The sequence below is a fragment of the Tamandua tetradactyla genome, chromosome 2, assembly GCF_023851605.1.
Source record: "Tamandua tetradactyla isolate mTamTet1 chromosome 2, mTamTet1.pri, whole genome shotgun sequence".
NCBI classification, from domain to species: Eukaryota; Metazoa; Chordata; class Mammalia; order Pilosa; family Myrmecophagidae; genus Tamandua; species Tamandua tetradactyla.
Genome location: NC_135328.1, coordinates 48,865,483 through 48,881,388, shown reverse-complemented (window position 1 = coordinate 48,881,388; position 15,906 = coordinate 48,865,483). Strand labels below are relative to the sequence as shown.

Genomic DNA, 15,906 nt, shown 5'->3' with positions numbered 1-15,906 from the left:
GGGAGTGTCTGTCCCTGTGGTCACTGGCAGTTGGAGCTGCTGATGGCACCTGGGAGTCCACTACAAGCCCTTTGGGGGATAAAGGGAGTGAACTAGATGAGCCTAACACCCTGGGCAGCAAAACTCACATCAGAGCACTGTCACGCAGCCTTCTCGCTCCAGAAGGCAGCTGTCCTCTTTGTGCTGCTTCCCGACCCAGGAACATCCAGTGCGAGGGTCCGAAGACTGAGTCCAGGGTGTCCAAGGTGGAGAGAACGCTGGGCTCTGGGCTGCTCAGGGCCCGCTGTCTTCTTCCTCCCGTGTCTTCTCGGGGTTGCCGTGAAATGCGTGGGGCATTTGATCCCACTAGTGTGTGACTTGTCCCACAGGCAGCCCTGGGTCAGGGGGCCATCTGCAAGCCCTGGGGGGGTCCTATGCAAAGCTCCCTCCAGGGGCTTCCAGGAGGAAATGCACCGGCTTAGTGGGACCACGGGTGGCAGGCAGTAGTCGGGGGTGAAGGAGCCAGCAGGTGTCACTGGGCAGCCAGGGTAGCTGCTGGGGCCTTTGGGGGTGAGGCCTGTAACGGTGAGGTTTTTCGCAGGACAACGGGTTACCACACAGACATGTCAGGAGTTGTTGGTCATTACGGCACACACAGATTAGTGGCAATTATGAACAAAGTCCCCGGGGAGGTGGGGTGTCATGTCAGGCAAGCTGATAACAAAGAAGGTAACAACTGAGATGCCCAGAGTCTCCCAGGCAAGCGCCCAGGTCAGGCGCGGTGGGAGGAAGGGCTGGCCGGTGGCAGCAGGGCTTCTGTCCTGGGAAGGGTGGGAGGGGGGGCGGGAGGGATGGGGCGAGGGAGGGGAGCGACCTGCAGCCCCAGCCGGGCCCCCATTCAGTAGTCTGGACAGGAGGCTTGTTTCTCCCCTCGGAGTGGCTGGCTGGCTCCTCATGACTGAGGGATCTGCTGACACCTGGTGGGGCTGGGCGGGAGTCTGGCGGCGGCACTCTGCTCCGTGCGGAAGCTATACTCGTACTGCAGAGGAGGGAGGAATGGGGACAGAGAGGCAATCAGACCAGGGCACCTTGTCACCAGGGCACAGAAATGACCAACAACCCTGGGTGTTAGCCAGAGGCTGCCATCTGCGTGTGTGAGTGGGTGTGAGCGAGTATGTGGGACAGTGTGCACACCTCTGCTGCTCCTGGTGACTGGCTAGCTTGGGGACACCTTTCTCAGCCCCGCCCCCATCCATGTAAGTTATGACGCCAGGCTGTGTGCCAAGAGCCCTCCCGCTTGCCCCAAGCCTGCTCCTTCTTAGACAGGAGATGGCCACTTGGGAGTAATCTGGGGCTCCCTGACTCTAGGCTGGGCCTTAGCCTCCAGGCTTAGGGGACCTCTGCCTTCCAGCCTGGAGCAGCAGAGCTGGTGAGCATGTCTTCCCTCTTGGTCCGTGTCTCCTGAGCACTATGACACTCTGTGGGACCCAGGGGTGGGTCCTCTGAGCCTCTCTCTGGCACTCCACATCCTCCACAGCCTCACCCCACTGAGTTCTCCAAACCAGGCCCCAAAGGGTGTGCAACTGTTCTCATGAGCTGAGGAGGCTCCCGAGATGCACCCTGTTAGCTGTCACTCGGCTGGGAGGGGTCCCCACGCTGCTCAGTTGCACTGCCCACCTTTCTGGCCTCGCACTTAACAACTGAGCCAGCATAACTGACCCTGAGCCCTGGAAATGAGTGAAGGTTCCAGTCTGATGGGAAACCAGAGAAGGGGAAAGTCCCTCTAATGAAAACCTGCAGTTTTCTTTGAGGGCCAAGAGGAGTCTAAACCTCCAAAGGTAGGGAGGGATGTTCCAGGCAGAGGAGTGGGCTGAGAAGGGCCCCTAAGGAGGGACCGGCAAAGGCAAGTCTGGGCACAGGGGGGCTGTGGAGGCCAGGAGAGGCGCCTGTCGGGGGAGGATCTGCTGGAAAGCTACACCAAGACAGGCAGAGCTTGGAGCTTAGATTAGGCCAGTGGCTGACAACCTTTTAAAAAGAACAAACACCCTTTTAACAAAATTGCCATAAAAGAAAAAATGTTACCAGGGGCTCCCTACATAAACCTGGTGAAGTCGAGCTGTCTTAGCTGAGCCTGGCCTCCATGTGGTGCCAGCTTCTCGAGGGGACCCCCATACCACCTGGGCATGGGTGGGGAGACCTGTCAGGAAGACAGTAGCAGGGCCATCCCAGCAGGAAGATGGGTGTTCCAGGACCCCACCTATCAGGGCATGCACACCCTCCACCCCACAGACCTCAGCTACAGCTGCGGGGCTCCCAATGGCTCCAGCCCACCTCCTGCCCTAGCCTTCCCCAACCACCCAAGGCAAGCAGCCTGCAGCAAAAAGCCCCTTCTGATGCACTGAGCCAGGAGAACAGGCTGAAGAGCAGTTAGGGGTCAGAGCATGACCAAAACGTCATTACAGACTGAAGAGAAGCAGAAGAGCCTTCAGTTTTTCCCAGTTGGAAATGGGAAAATGGTCCTCAACAACCATCAGCGCCTAATGCTGTGGCAGGGCATACCGCACTGACCACCCAAAGAGCTGCCTAGGACAGAGGAATGCAGATCGCGCTGCTGGGGCTGGGGGCCGGGGTGCAGCCTGGCTGGACCACCTTGGTGTGAACCATGGGGGAGAGCAGGCCCCAGCCTCCCCAAGCCTGCGGCCACTGGAGCCAAAGGCCAGAGTGATGGGTCAAGGATAGGGACAGGGAGATGACAATAAATTGCAGCATCTATGAACAAACTTGTTACCAAAATGGGTAGGAAAGGAAAGACTCGAAGGTGCGGTGCGACCTCAGGCAGTCTTTTCCTTTTTTTCTCTGAGTGAACTCTTTTCTAAAATGGGGTGAACCAAGGTGAGAGTGGAGTGAGGTATGGTAGGCTAAGGGCCCCACCTCTGGCAATAAGCAAGCATGTACTGAACACTCGTTGGCTATGAGAGAATAATCCGTTAAAGGAGCCCAGCCCACCTACTTTCCTTTTTCTCGAAATGACTAGGACACGTGTTGTCTGGAGCCACTGCTCCCAGAATGCTGGGCAGAATGTGCTGCAGCCCCGATGATGGGGCTTCAGGAAAAGTCCGAGGTAGTAGTGCCACCTGGTGGCTACTCATGTATATGCATGACAGGAGACGCAGCACCTATGCTCCCGTGTTGTCTTAATCAGAACCCACTGATATCCTCCCTGTGCTGGGTGCTGGGGCCCTGCACGAGTCCCACACTGTGCCCATTCCCCAGGGCTCACAAGGTGGTGGTGGGGCACACACACTCAACACAACCCAGCATGAACACCCCCACCCGGCCAGCTTCACAGGTGTGGAAGGGCCAAGGCGGCTTCACAGCCGGGAGAGCAGGGAGAATTCCTGGGGCAGGTGGTACTTGACTCTTCTAGAAGAGGAACCTGATCAGAGAGCAGGGTGGGGAAGGGCACTGAGAGCAAAGAGGACAACAGGTGCAAAGGCACAGAGGAGAGATGAGCTTTGCAAGTAGTTGGGCCTGACAAGGCCCAGATGTCTGGGGGATAGAGGGGGACGAGGCGCAGTAGCAAGCAGGGCCCAGCCCTGAGAGCTCCGCTAAGCACTGTGCACTCTACCCTGCAGATGGCTGGCTTTAATCTTTTACAGTCATGGATGATACTCAGGATGTGGTCGAAGTTGAGGCCTTCTCCTGCCCCAAAACGCACATATGAAGTGTACAACTCCCCTGCGCTTCAGCCAGGAATCCCAGTGACATCGGGAGGCCATGGGTGGGGGACCTGAAGAAGAGTCAGGTCAGAGTATGCCAGGGAAGCGCACTCTGGTGGGAAACATGGGCGCTGAACTAAGGGGAGCAGCGGGTATAGAGGAGAAACAATGGGGTTCAGGAGGCAGGGCCAGAAGGGCCCTGGAGATAGATGCGGAGTGACAGGGTCTAGGAAGACTGCATCCACCGGGACAATGGCGCGGATGATTAGGTCATCAACCCAAGTGGGCAACACAGGAGGAAGGGCAGGTGGGGGGAGGCTTGAGCACAGTTTTGCCTTTGGCAGAGTGTGAGGTCCATGAGAAATATCCAGGGGGAGCTGCCTGGCTGGTGGGGAAATGTGGGTGGCACTAGGATAAGGGGTGAGAGTTACAGGTTACTGACGTTTCCAGAAAAGCACAGAAGATTAGAAGACAAGAGGGATGGGCCTATGCTCTTGCGGAGTAAGCGCTCAGGGTGGAGGACACCAAGGCATGGGTAGTGTCATTCAAAGTGCCTGGTGACCTCAGCAGGAGCCACTCTGGTGGGTGAAAATTCAAGTGAAAGGTGAAGACGGGGAGTGAGCAAGTGTGTCTGTTCTCACGAAGGGAGAGGGTGGTCCCCAGGCCTTAAGAGGAGTGCTTCTCAAGCTCTCATGCACACAACTATCTTGGGGTTTTGCTAAAATACAGGTTCTGCATTTTCAGTCAGCTCCTAGGTGACCAGACAATGCTGGTCCAGGGGCCAGATAGCAGGTAGCAAGGTATGAGTATGGACAATTCCAGGGCTCCATCAATGGGACCTGGTGAGTTGATGTGGCTAGGAGTGGGCAGAGGAAGGGTCAGAGATGATAAGAAGTTAGGGCTTGGGTGCCTGGAGAAGGGCTGGAGAGGGGGCCAGGGGAGTGCCATTTCGGATGTTTGGTGGTATGTGCCTGGGAGACTGGGGCAGTCAGGAGTGGTGAAGAACTCCTTACATGAGGAGGAAAGATGAATATCAGTAGTGAAAGTGTCAAGTGCTGGGGGAAACAGCTCTTGGCCCTGTCACCACTGCTCCTTTGGCAGGCTTTGCTGTTCCATGCTGTGTGGAGCTCTGGGCCAGGCTCAGGTAGCAGGGGGCAGGGGCGGGTGTACAGGGCAGCCAGGCCTGGATCTGCAGAGGACTGATGGGCCAGAGGGCAAGTGAAGGGAGCCTGAGGCACTAGCCCAAAGAGAGGTGCAGCTGGGCCCGGTCACAGACCTGGATGCTGACGGGGTGGGCCCAGGAAAGGGTGCGCTGGCTCTCTGGGTGGGAGGGCAGGCCATTTCCAAACTTGGGCAGGCAACTGGCTGACCAGGGCAGACGTGCCTTGGTGGGAAGTCCCAACGTGAGTCTCTGAGGCCAGGGGCTTAAGGCAGGGTGGTTGGGGGATGGGTTCTCAAGGATGAACTGCTAAAGTCCTATTTCATTTGAATCGGGCTGGAGGGAGGCAGGGAGAAACCACAAGTGCAAACACTTGCCTTTTCCCAACTCTCACCGAGAGGCCAGGGTTTGTCAGCACTGTGCATGGATAAGTGCTGTGCCCTTGGCATTTTTCCCTTTTTAGGTATCTTGGCTAGGGAAAAATGCTTACCCCCCCTCGTTTTCCCTAAATCCCCAAATGAAATTTCAACATATGTCCCCGGACATAATCCCCCTTAGGCTGCAGATAACCCTTCCCACAGACGCTGTCCTCTGCCTGAGATTGCTTGTCCCCAAAATGTTTGCCCAAGAGACTAGGGCTGCTTCTGGAAGCCCTTTCACTCCCTTGGGCAAACAGCGACTACCTTTGAAGGTGGATTTGGACTCGGATCTCTGTTTACTTAAGACATTAGTCTCCTGCATAAGGAAAACCTGCACTCGCGTACAAACAGCAAATCCTTTTTGAATTAAAAATTTTTTTCAATTAAAAAGTATTTCGGTTTGCAGAGCTGAGCTCAGCTGAGCAGTGCCGTGCCAGGGCGCCCTCTGGTGCATGCAGGCCGCCATCACAGCAACACGCAAGCCCCTGGCCTTGGCAGCCTCCACCAGGAAAGAGACGTCACTGTCAGGGATTTTTCTGGGGGCCCGAAACTGCATGCCTCTGGCCAGGAGGTTCTGCAACCAACATAAGGCCTCTCAAGGCAGAAGTAAAGAGTCCCAACTTTTGAAAGGCTTTTCTCCTCGCGAGGCCAGTGTCCTATGAATAAGAGATGCTAACTGCCGCTTCTAGCTATATCTTAGAGGGAAATTTCACATTGCCCCCTCCCTCACTGGCAAAAATGGGTGATAAGGGGTGCAAGGGTGGTTCAGTGGTAGAATTCTTGCCTGCCGTGGGGGAGACCCGGGTTCGATTCCTGGCCCATGCACTTCCCCAAAACAAACAAACAAGCAAACAAAAGAAAGAAAAACTAACAAAAATTCAACTAATGGTGCTGCAATAATAGGATACTCACATGAAAAAAGACTGAAATGTGATCCCCACCATACATCATAAAAAAAAAAAAGGGTGATAAAACTGACCTGGTCTACTCACGATGATGTGAGAATCAATGAAGGCAATTCACATGAACCCACCTTGAAAGCCCTAAACAGGCTCTCATTCAGGTTACACATCAAAATCAAGGGAAATTTAACCAGAGTCAGTGCTGTGCAGATGCCACCTGAAGAGGTTATCATTTAACTGGCATGAGGGTGGAGTGGGGGGGGGGGGGGGCAGATACCACCAATTTTTAAGAGCACCCCAGGTGATTTTAATAGTTAGGCAGGGTAGAACACCAGTGCCTTAAAACTTTTTCACCAAGTACAATACAGGATAAATAAGGTAAGCATACATTTTCTATTCTTTTTTTATACTAGGTTCTGACTGAACGAATCAGAGGGCTCCAAAACTAGAAAGGGAGGCAAGGATTGTTTCCAATGAGGACACTGAGGTCCAGGGAAGAAACTGCTTTGCCTGAGGTTGCAGATAAGCTGCTGCAGGGCTGGTCCGGGCCCACAGAGTCACCAGCAGCTTGACACTGGCCAGGCAACTGGCATCAGGAGAAGTGTCTACACTCAAAGGGGTGCAGTCTGGAAAGGGGGTCTGTACAATTGTGAAGCAATGAGCAAATGCAGCTTGGCTTGGTGGTAGGTCACACAAGGGGCCTCAGTGCAACTAGAAAGGACATGTCCAGAGGGCAGGGGGTAGAGCAGGAGGTGGGGCAGGAACACGTCTGGAGGGCACCCAGGCTAATTTCAGAGGACTGGCCAGGTCAGGACAGGTGATGGGACACTAAGGGGGACAAGTGTCCAGAGTAGCATGAAAGGCTCACATACATGAAAGGAAGAGTCTGGCTTAGGGATGGACAGGTGCTAAAGAGTGGCTTGGGCAGTGAGGGAGGGCCCTGAGGGTAAACCTGGCTCCAGCATAGTCAGCAGTGGGGTGGAAAGAGTTCTGCACAGGTCTGCCCTGCCCAGTTGGTGCTCCAGTTTCCTGCATCCCAGGCACTCCCATGCTCAGGGCTGCAGCTGTTCCTAAATTCTTTAAGCCTTGGCTTCATCACCTATGGTTCAACACCTCTGAGAACTTCAACTCCCGGGAAACTTCCTCTCACTTCTGGGGCTCCACATCTTTCCCATCTATCTACTGAAGCCTGGTTTCTGGAAGACAGCCTTTTGGGAGAGGAAAGCGCTAGGTGCCACCACAGGTACTAAAAGGCCCCACATCTCCATTGCTCTGTTGTGCAGGGATTCTGTCTGCCATGGGGGCAGCTGAGATGGATCGGCTGTAGGACTCAAGTGCTTGACCATGGAGAGCTTCAGCTGCACTGGAGCCACAACAGGGGTTTTTAAAACCACTTTGGGCCCCTTACCCAGACACTCTGACCCAGCGAGTGTGGGCCCTGTAGATTCTGCCGTACAGTCAGGTTTGGAAAGCCCTAAATGCCTCCATTCTTTTGCCTACTGAAGGGGATGCTGAGGATCAGAGATGGGAAGGGAAGAGCCTGAGGTCACATGGCACTTGTGGTTTGAGTCTCCTTATATTTTTCCCACAAGAATCCTTTGTTTCATGTCTGGATTATGGTTGCCAGAGACGTGTGAAAAACTGGATGCAAGGTGGAAGACAGGGTCCCAAAATGTATGTAAGCTGCTTTGCATGGAGGAAGGGCTGTTCACCTCCAGACCTGCATGCCAAGGGATACAGAAAGCTAGGACCACCCTCCTCCGACGACAAGGAGGTTCTAGAATTTCTCAGAGATGAGAATACCTTGTTCAACCTGTTCAATCTGAGAGAACACACCGCAGGGGTGGAGCTCAGGGCTCATGGATTACCCCTTGAGAATGCTAATAAAGTGAAAGTGGCAGAAGCCCCAGTTCCTGAGTCTCCCAGGTGCTGAGCCCTGGGACCCATCAGGTCCCATACGAATTGGCGAAATGGTGCTGTTCTCTTCCTCCTTACAGGGGAGTAACCAAGACTTAGAGAGGGTACGCGGCCTGAGGCCAGGTGAGGTCCAGGACAAGCTGAGGTCTCCATGTGGCTCTGGGTTGTCAACGTTAGGTGCCACGTCACAAATGGATGCTCTGATCAGTGTCCCACAATGACTCACAGTGGGGTGGGCATGGGTTCCTGCAAACTTTTTGGGAAGTCACTTCCGTGTTTTCATTTTTGCTCTCCCATTGGGTTCATGTGCTCTAACCTCAAGGCAGCAACCCAGAAGCTGGGAGTCCTGAGCTCTAGTTCCAGGTGCAGATCTCAGTCACTAAATCAGGGGGCTGATCAAGGGCATCTCCAAGGGTCCCACCAGCTCTTGTATTTTAGGGCCTCTGCACGATTCCAGAGCCTTCTCTTCCAGCCCCAAGAAGGCCTTGGTTTAGTTCCTCTTCCCCCCAGGCTGTGAGCTCCAGTAGCAGGAACCATGTCTGGCTGGGCGCCATCCCCACCACCCAGCATGGAACCCAGCCCAGAGAGGGGCTCAACAAATAGTGGCTAAATGAATGCAGGGCTGTCCATGGATCCAGCCCCTTCATTTTGCTACCCGGATGTTTCCAAGTCATTTTCACCAATCCTCATCAGCACACACTTACCCTCTCCTCTTCCCTGTGAGATTAGAACTGGGCAGAGAGACTCCTGCTCTGAGCCTTGGACTCCCATGAGGGGCCCTGAAGTAGACTTGCCTTCCCAGGCTTAGCACGTCCCATCCAGGATCTGGACAAGGGCCAGGGAGTGGGTAAAGTGACTGCCACGTTCCCACCCTGTGGCACAGCCCAGCACCCCTTGTCCTGTGAGGTTTGAATAATTTTCTGCAGAGTTCTTTTCCCATGCATGGTTTCTCTGATCTTCTATACCTGCTAAGCACCATTTACTAAATGTGCCAGGTCCACTCACACCTTTTTGTCTTTTCACATTCTGTTTCCTCTGTTCAGAACACTATTGCTACTTGGAGTGAAAAAGCCCAACTTTTCCTTTAAGGCCCAGTGCAAGGGGCATTTGTTCTGAGATTTCCTCCCTCCCTTAGTGAGAGCTAATCACACACTCCCCTGGACTTCCATACCACTTTCTATATCCTTCTGAAGCAGAGGGTAGGGATAGAGTCTCTGCCACTTTTTTTCCAGCTCCAGAGCCTGGTAGAGGTAGTGGCTCAGAGTAGGTGAATGGATGGATGGACAGATGGATGGATGGACAGCAGAATGGGTAAGTGGGGGGTAGGTAGATGGATGGAGGGATGGATGAGTGAAAAGATGAGTTAGGCTCTAGGACTAGGTCACAGCAAAGGAGATAAGATGATAGTCTTGCTGATGCCTCAAAAGCCAATAAATCCTGCTGTTAAACCAACCCATTGTATGGTATTTGTTTTAGCAGCTGGAAACTAAAGCAGCTTAGCAACTCAGTCCTTGGGCTGATTCTTGTTTTTAGCCATTTGTGAAAGCAGCCCTGTGCTGGTCCAGCCTCCTGCCCTGCGGCTAGCCAGAGACTCTGGGGTCCTCTGAATTCCCACAGTCCTCTGAGCATAATTCTGGATGGCCCCTATCTGTGGTGGTGTAAACCATGCATGTAAAGTACCAACTATAATGCTCATCCAGGGCAGCACATCATTGTGAGGGTGATATTATGAGTTTGGGTGGGCTTTGTGTTCATGTCTCCTCACACAGATTGTAAGCTGAAGGTTCATACAGTTTTAAAAAATAGTTACAAACATCACAAAGTTGAGTGTCTTTACACAAAATACCAATATTTTCCAGCTCCTACTGAGAAAACAACAGGGATATATGACAATTTTGGACTCTTGCCTCAGACAGCAGAGTGGAGGCTGCTTCCTTCATAGGGGCGTGTGCTTTCCATTTCACCACGGTCCCCACTACTCCCTATAAACCACCCAACCAGGCAAAGTGTTGGCTGAGTGCCATTTTATAACTGTGACAGCTTTCTGCCTGTTGATGTGCGTGTGGTAGAGAGAGGAGGGATGTGGGATGGGGTTGATGGGGTAAGGTTAACAAAAGGTGAAACAATTCTGTACCCATGGCAATTAAAAGTAGGAAAACAAAAGACTGAAAAGCCATGAATTTCAAGAAGAAGGGGAGAAAGCATATTTCATGGTAGCACTGGAGATTGCAGCAGGCTTAATAAGGGCACCAGTGTGTCTTGCTCCCCCGCCCCTGCCTCACTTAGTGGCCTGGCAGACCCTGAGGGAACGTATGCAGCTAGCCTCTGATTGGGGTCCTGGGAAGGGCGTGTGCACAGACAGCTGATTTTACTGGGATAAATGACATTTTTGCATATGCAAATAGGTTGGGGACTCAACACCCCTTGATTTAGCAGTTCATGATTCACCTGAATATCACCTAAAAAAATGGAGATTTAATTGTATTTTCCCTCTTTTAGGTTATTTATAGAAAATATTTTCAGCACTGACTTCTGGGTGGCAGACCAGAAGTTGTGGGGTCACTCTAGGAAGATGCCCTCCTTCCTCTCTGACCCTGTGCTAATTATTTACAGACCTGCCAGGCAACCTTCTCATCGGTCTCTCCACCCCCTCCCTTTTTTTGCATTACTTTATATAAAACTTGAGGGATAAGAGTTCCCAAATCATAAGAAAAGAATAGAAAAATCTTTTTATGAGGGATTTTCAAAAGACCAAATATTCATCTTGAGTTTCATTTTGCACAAACAGGCATACAATTCATGATCATAACCAGGGCAGGTTATGATCAAACATCATCTTTGATTCAGCTTCATTTCAACGAGATTAATCGAATTCTCTTATTTATATGATGAATGCCCTGGGCCGGTGTGGGAGCAACCTGTGTGGCTGCTGCTGTGCTGACACTGCTGCCGACAGAACCAAAAAGGGCAGTCAGGGGGGGTAGTGGTTCTAAGACTCTCAGAATTAGGAACTCTATTAATATTATCCACCATATTAATGTGCCCGTGGAGAAAAAAGTATGATCATCTCAATAGATGATTAAAAGACATTTATCAAAAGCCTCCATTGTTCCTGATAAAAACATTTAGGAAAATAGAAATAGATGGCTACTTCTTTAACAAGATTGAAAAAAAAAGGTGTACATAGCAAACCCAAATGCAGCATTATGGGTTAATATGGAAACCACAAGCTTCCTATTAAAAACACAAACGAGACAAGGAAGTGCAGAGATCTGAATGTGCTGGCCAAGGTGTCAGACAAAGGCACAAAGGAGGAGGAATAAATACTGTAAGGGGGGAGGCAGGCATCAGTATTTGTAGATGACAGAACTGCCTGCCTGGGAAATCAAAGAAAAGCCATTGAAAAAAACATAAGAAATAAGAAGTCAGTAAGATAACCGGCTCTAAAAACATGCAAAAAAAAATCAATAGCTTCTTTACATACAAGCAACAGAAAATATGGGAGAAAAGATCCTGTTCACAGAGCAACAGAAACATAAAACACCTAGGAATAGCCTAAGAAGAAATGTGTAGGATGTCTACAAAGAAAACCATTCTGTACGACCGAGTAACATAAACAAAGACCTGGATAAACGGGAGACAGATCTTGTTCTTGGATCTAGAGAGAGACTACTTATAAAAATGTCATTTATTCCTTTATTAATTTATATACTCAATGAAATAAAAATAAAAGCCTAGAACAGATTTTTTAGACCACCCCCCTCACCCTCCCTCTCAAAAAAAAAAATGATTCTAAAGTGCAGCTTTAAGAATAATCATGTTAATATAATTAGGAAAATTCTGGGGGGAAAAAAATGAACAAGAGGGAATTAACCCTAGGATATCGTAAAGCTTATTATAGAGTTATAGGATTCAAAACAGTGTGGTAATATAAAAACAAAAATGAAGCAGAACAATCAAGAAAAGTTTCCACTGATTCACTTATATACGATAAAGTTGGCATTTAAAATATACCAAAGAAAGAGCTCTAATAAATGTCAAGAAAACTGTCTAACACTTTAGGATAAAATAAAGTTGGATCTAGTTCTTCTAATAAATTTCAGATGGATTAAATAGTTGAAAAAATTTAACATTTTCAAATATTAGAATATGAGAAGAAAATAAGGATGAATATTTTTATAATCTAACTAAAACAAGAAGGAAAACAAAACCTAACATAAAAACAAAGACAAAATTGCCCATGAAAATTTTAAAATTTGTATAGCAGAACACACCATTAAGGAGGTAAAAAGGCATGGTCAAAATGTGTGTGTTTGAACATGCAACAGAGAAAGAGTTGCTATCTCTAAAACATAAAGAACTATTTAAAATGAATGAAAACCCTACATAGGCCAAGAGAAAAAATTGGCCATGGACACAGACAGAAGAAATTCACAAAGAAATACAAACAGCCAGTACGTATGTGAAAAAAGATGTTTGATCTTCAAAATAGTTAAAGATTATTAATTAAACTACGTCAAATATCAAAAATACCAATGATGCTTAGAGTGAGGATGCGGATATAAGCACTCTAATACACCACTGCTGAGAGTTTAAATGGTGAAATTCTTTTGGGAGGCAAAATGGTAATATGTTTTCTTTTAAAGAAAGACACAGGAGAGCAAAGACATATGCACAATAAAATATATTGCAGCAGTGTAACAGCAAATAATTGGAAACAACTCAAAAGCCAATCAATAGTGAATTGGTTAAATAAATTACAGTATAATCATAAAAGAGAACAACTCATAGTCATTAAAAAGAATGAGGTAGATTTGTGTGAACTGACATGGAAAGATGTGCAAGATAAACCAGTAGGTACAAAAGCAAGCTGCACACTATACTGTGTGCTGTGAGCCCATTAACATTTTTTTTTTTTTTTTTTTTTTTAACATGGGCAGGCACTGGGGATCGAGCCTGGGTCCTCTGGCATGGCAGGCAAGCATTCTTACCTGCTGAGCCACCGTGGCCCGCCCCTGTAAGCCTATTTAACATTTAGATTAACGTGTGTGTAAATCTGAGGAGTGGGACTGTGGGGGACTTTCCCCTTTTACTTCACATGCTTTGTAATGTTTACATTTTTATAAATATGTATGGCCTTTGTACTCAGGTACGCTAGACTTTAAAGAACTGACTCTGATTGGCAGTATAGCTGATTGAGATGAAATGCTCCCCAAAAGATCCCCCACAATTTATGGAAAGATAACTAACATACTCTGTATAAAACGGTGGGCCCTAACCTGTGGTCAGACTCCCGAAGAGTCTATGAAATGGTGGTCCCCAAGCTGCTTCTCATATTTCAAAAGAAACATAAGATAGTGTACATGTGCCTTTAGACAGACCATCCACTTAACTAATTTGTTAGGCTTCTTTTTTTTTTAGCTGGAATTATTTCAATTAAGTGTGCTAGCTCCGGTAAGAATTTGGTTGGCATCTCTATGTCTTTGAGCGATATTAAAAAAGAGAACAGGTTAGCTTCTATTTATTTCACTACTTTTATTTAGTAAATACAGTGGCAGAATCTTTCTCCAAAACATTTCAGCTTCCTGATGGACAAATTATTAAAAGGGATTCTGGTGGTGAAAATTTTGAATCTCTTAGGTAGAGAGCAGATTGCCTTATTTTCAGTTGCAGTTTAAGACTATACCACTAGATGGTGCAAAGGGACCACAAATTCTGTTGCTGGACCATTTCCCTCCAGAAAATTCGTTAACATTAAAAAGCACAAGAAAGCTTTCCAAAAGTAGACAGAATGAACAATTGTGCTGGGATATGAACATTTTGCTTTTATAAAATTGGGACTCTGCCATTTCATTACTGATACAAAGATCTTCTGCCTTACTTTTTCAGCAGTATGTAGGTCCCACACCCACCCTAACCTGAGATTTGAAGGAGGCCACAGAAGACCAGTCAAAGTGGATGTCCAAAAGTTGTATTCAAAAATTCTTTTTCCTTTGCACTGCCAAATATGTTTTCATTAATTTCACCTCAATGTCATGAAGTAAAATGCTGGTGCAATTGGCCCCAAGCTAAATAAGCAATAAGCCCCATTTTTCAACATACAAACACATAAAGATGTCAGCTCAAACTGTTTACTAATTAACACTTAAAAAGACACAAATTAGATATGCGTGGCTAAGAGCAATTATAATCAAGACGAATTTCTCTAGTCATTTGGGAACTGAAAAAAATGCCTAATTGCTGGAACCAATGTTTTAAAAACTGAAATCACGCCAGTTAGCAAATATGTTCATTTAAAGAACATTCCACGTGACTACACTCTTGAGAATTGACTACAAACATGAGAACAAGGAAAATATTTAGGTATAAAATTAAAATTTTAAGCTCCCTTAGATTTATAACTTCTTCATTAAATATGTCTGCAAACAGCAGCCCATAAAAACCTGTAGCAATTAAGTGGTTAAATGAACTGCCTCCCTTGTCAATTTTAAGGGAGTGATTAATATTAGATAGTCCCTTTACTAATTAGACTCTCCCTCGTCTTTCAGCTTTAAAGTCAAGTGAAAATGGAGGCTGGTTTGTTTCACCAGTAAGCGTGGCAGGCAAATGAGTGCTTCTATGGGCCAGGTTTTCAGCTACAGCTCCCACTAAAGGGAAGGGTGAGCATCATGGTTTTTCCATGTGAGATGGGCAGCAGGTGGGGAAATGGCTTTTTGCGGTGCTCGTTGGCTCTCTGGACTTCTCACTTACCTTATGCCTATTTCATCATCGGAAATCTTGACTCCTATTTTTCAAAGGCTCAGAGGATGTTGTGCATGCAGCCTGAAATTCCTAGCAAGGCCAGTGTCTCCTGGCCATCATTCTTCGAGATAAGGGATGGTGCGGTTTGTGGGGGAGGGGGGCCTAGAGGGATGGGTTACAGGGCAGGGTGGGGAGGTGGGCAGGGAGAGGGGATAAAGAGGCCCCGAGTAAAGGCAACCAAGACATGGGCATTATTTTAGAAGCTGCCACCTGGGCTGCAGAGCTCAGGAACTCCCGCCCTGGCTGTGATGGAGAATCCATCAACTGGAGAAATGGGGCGACTGCTTACAAGGGAAATAAAGAGCGGCAGAGATGGAGAATATTTATATGCCCATCTTCGCACTCCGAGAGGAGATGCTTCATCACAGGGCTGTGAGATTACACTTTTCCCAACTCCTGAACAGAGCAAACCTTTTGTTTAGACAATGGGGAAAACAATAAGGCTTCATTGGGACACAGCCTCACATAGTCACTCCTCACCTCCCTCTTCCAGAGCCACTGCTGTCCAGACCCTGGGGCTGGGGACAGGCTGGAGACAGGGTCAGAAGGCGTTTCCATTCCAATGGCCAGCTCCTTCCCTCGTTCCCTCCCAAGAATGAAGCGCCCAAGGCCCAGGTGGATGGTTAGTCTCCCGCTTCTGACTAATTCACACATGCCATGGGTGGCAGGAGGGTGGAGGCTGCTGGAAGACAAGGAGCCACGGATGGGAGCCAAGAGTGACCAGATTTAAAGACTGAACTTCTTTACTAATCCCGGCTTTGTTAGTTGTCAACAAACCACAGCACCAGAGAGTATTTATGAGTTGTGAAGAGTTTTGCCTTTTTTGGGGGGCAAAATCTACTTGATGGTAGGCACACTGATTTTAGTCTTAAAACATGAGCTACCTTGGGTGTCTTTCCCATACCACAACTACCCAGGAAATCCCAGTTAATGCAACACCAGCACAATCTAAGCAGTGGTTTGCCAATTGTAGGGTGTTTGAGGGTGAAGCCTGCGGGGTGGTTTAATCA

The 15,906-nt window shown here is 48.6% G+C and overlaps 1 protein-coding gene across 1 annotated transcript in view; it reads right to left on the bottom strand.

Annotated features, from left to right (window-relative positions):
* Positions 1–847: 847 nt before the first annotated feature.
* The window catches only part of MVB12B (multivesicular body subunit 12B), a 223,483-nt gene continuing 208,424 nt past the window's right edge, over positions 848–15,906 (bottom strand). The window contains exon 10 of the mRNA XM_077145095.1: positions 848–1,018. Coding sequence (XP_077001210.1) covers positions 932–1,018 — 87 coding nt within the window. The 3' untranslated portion in view covers positions 848–931. The remainder of the gene's footprint in view (positions 1,019–15,906) is intronic.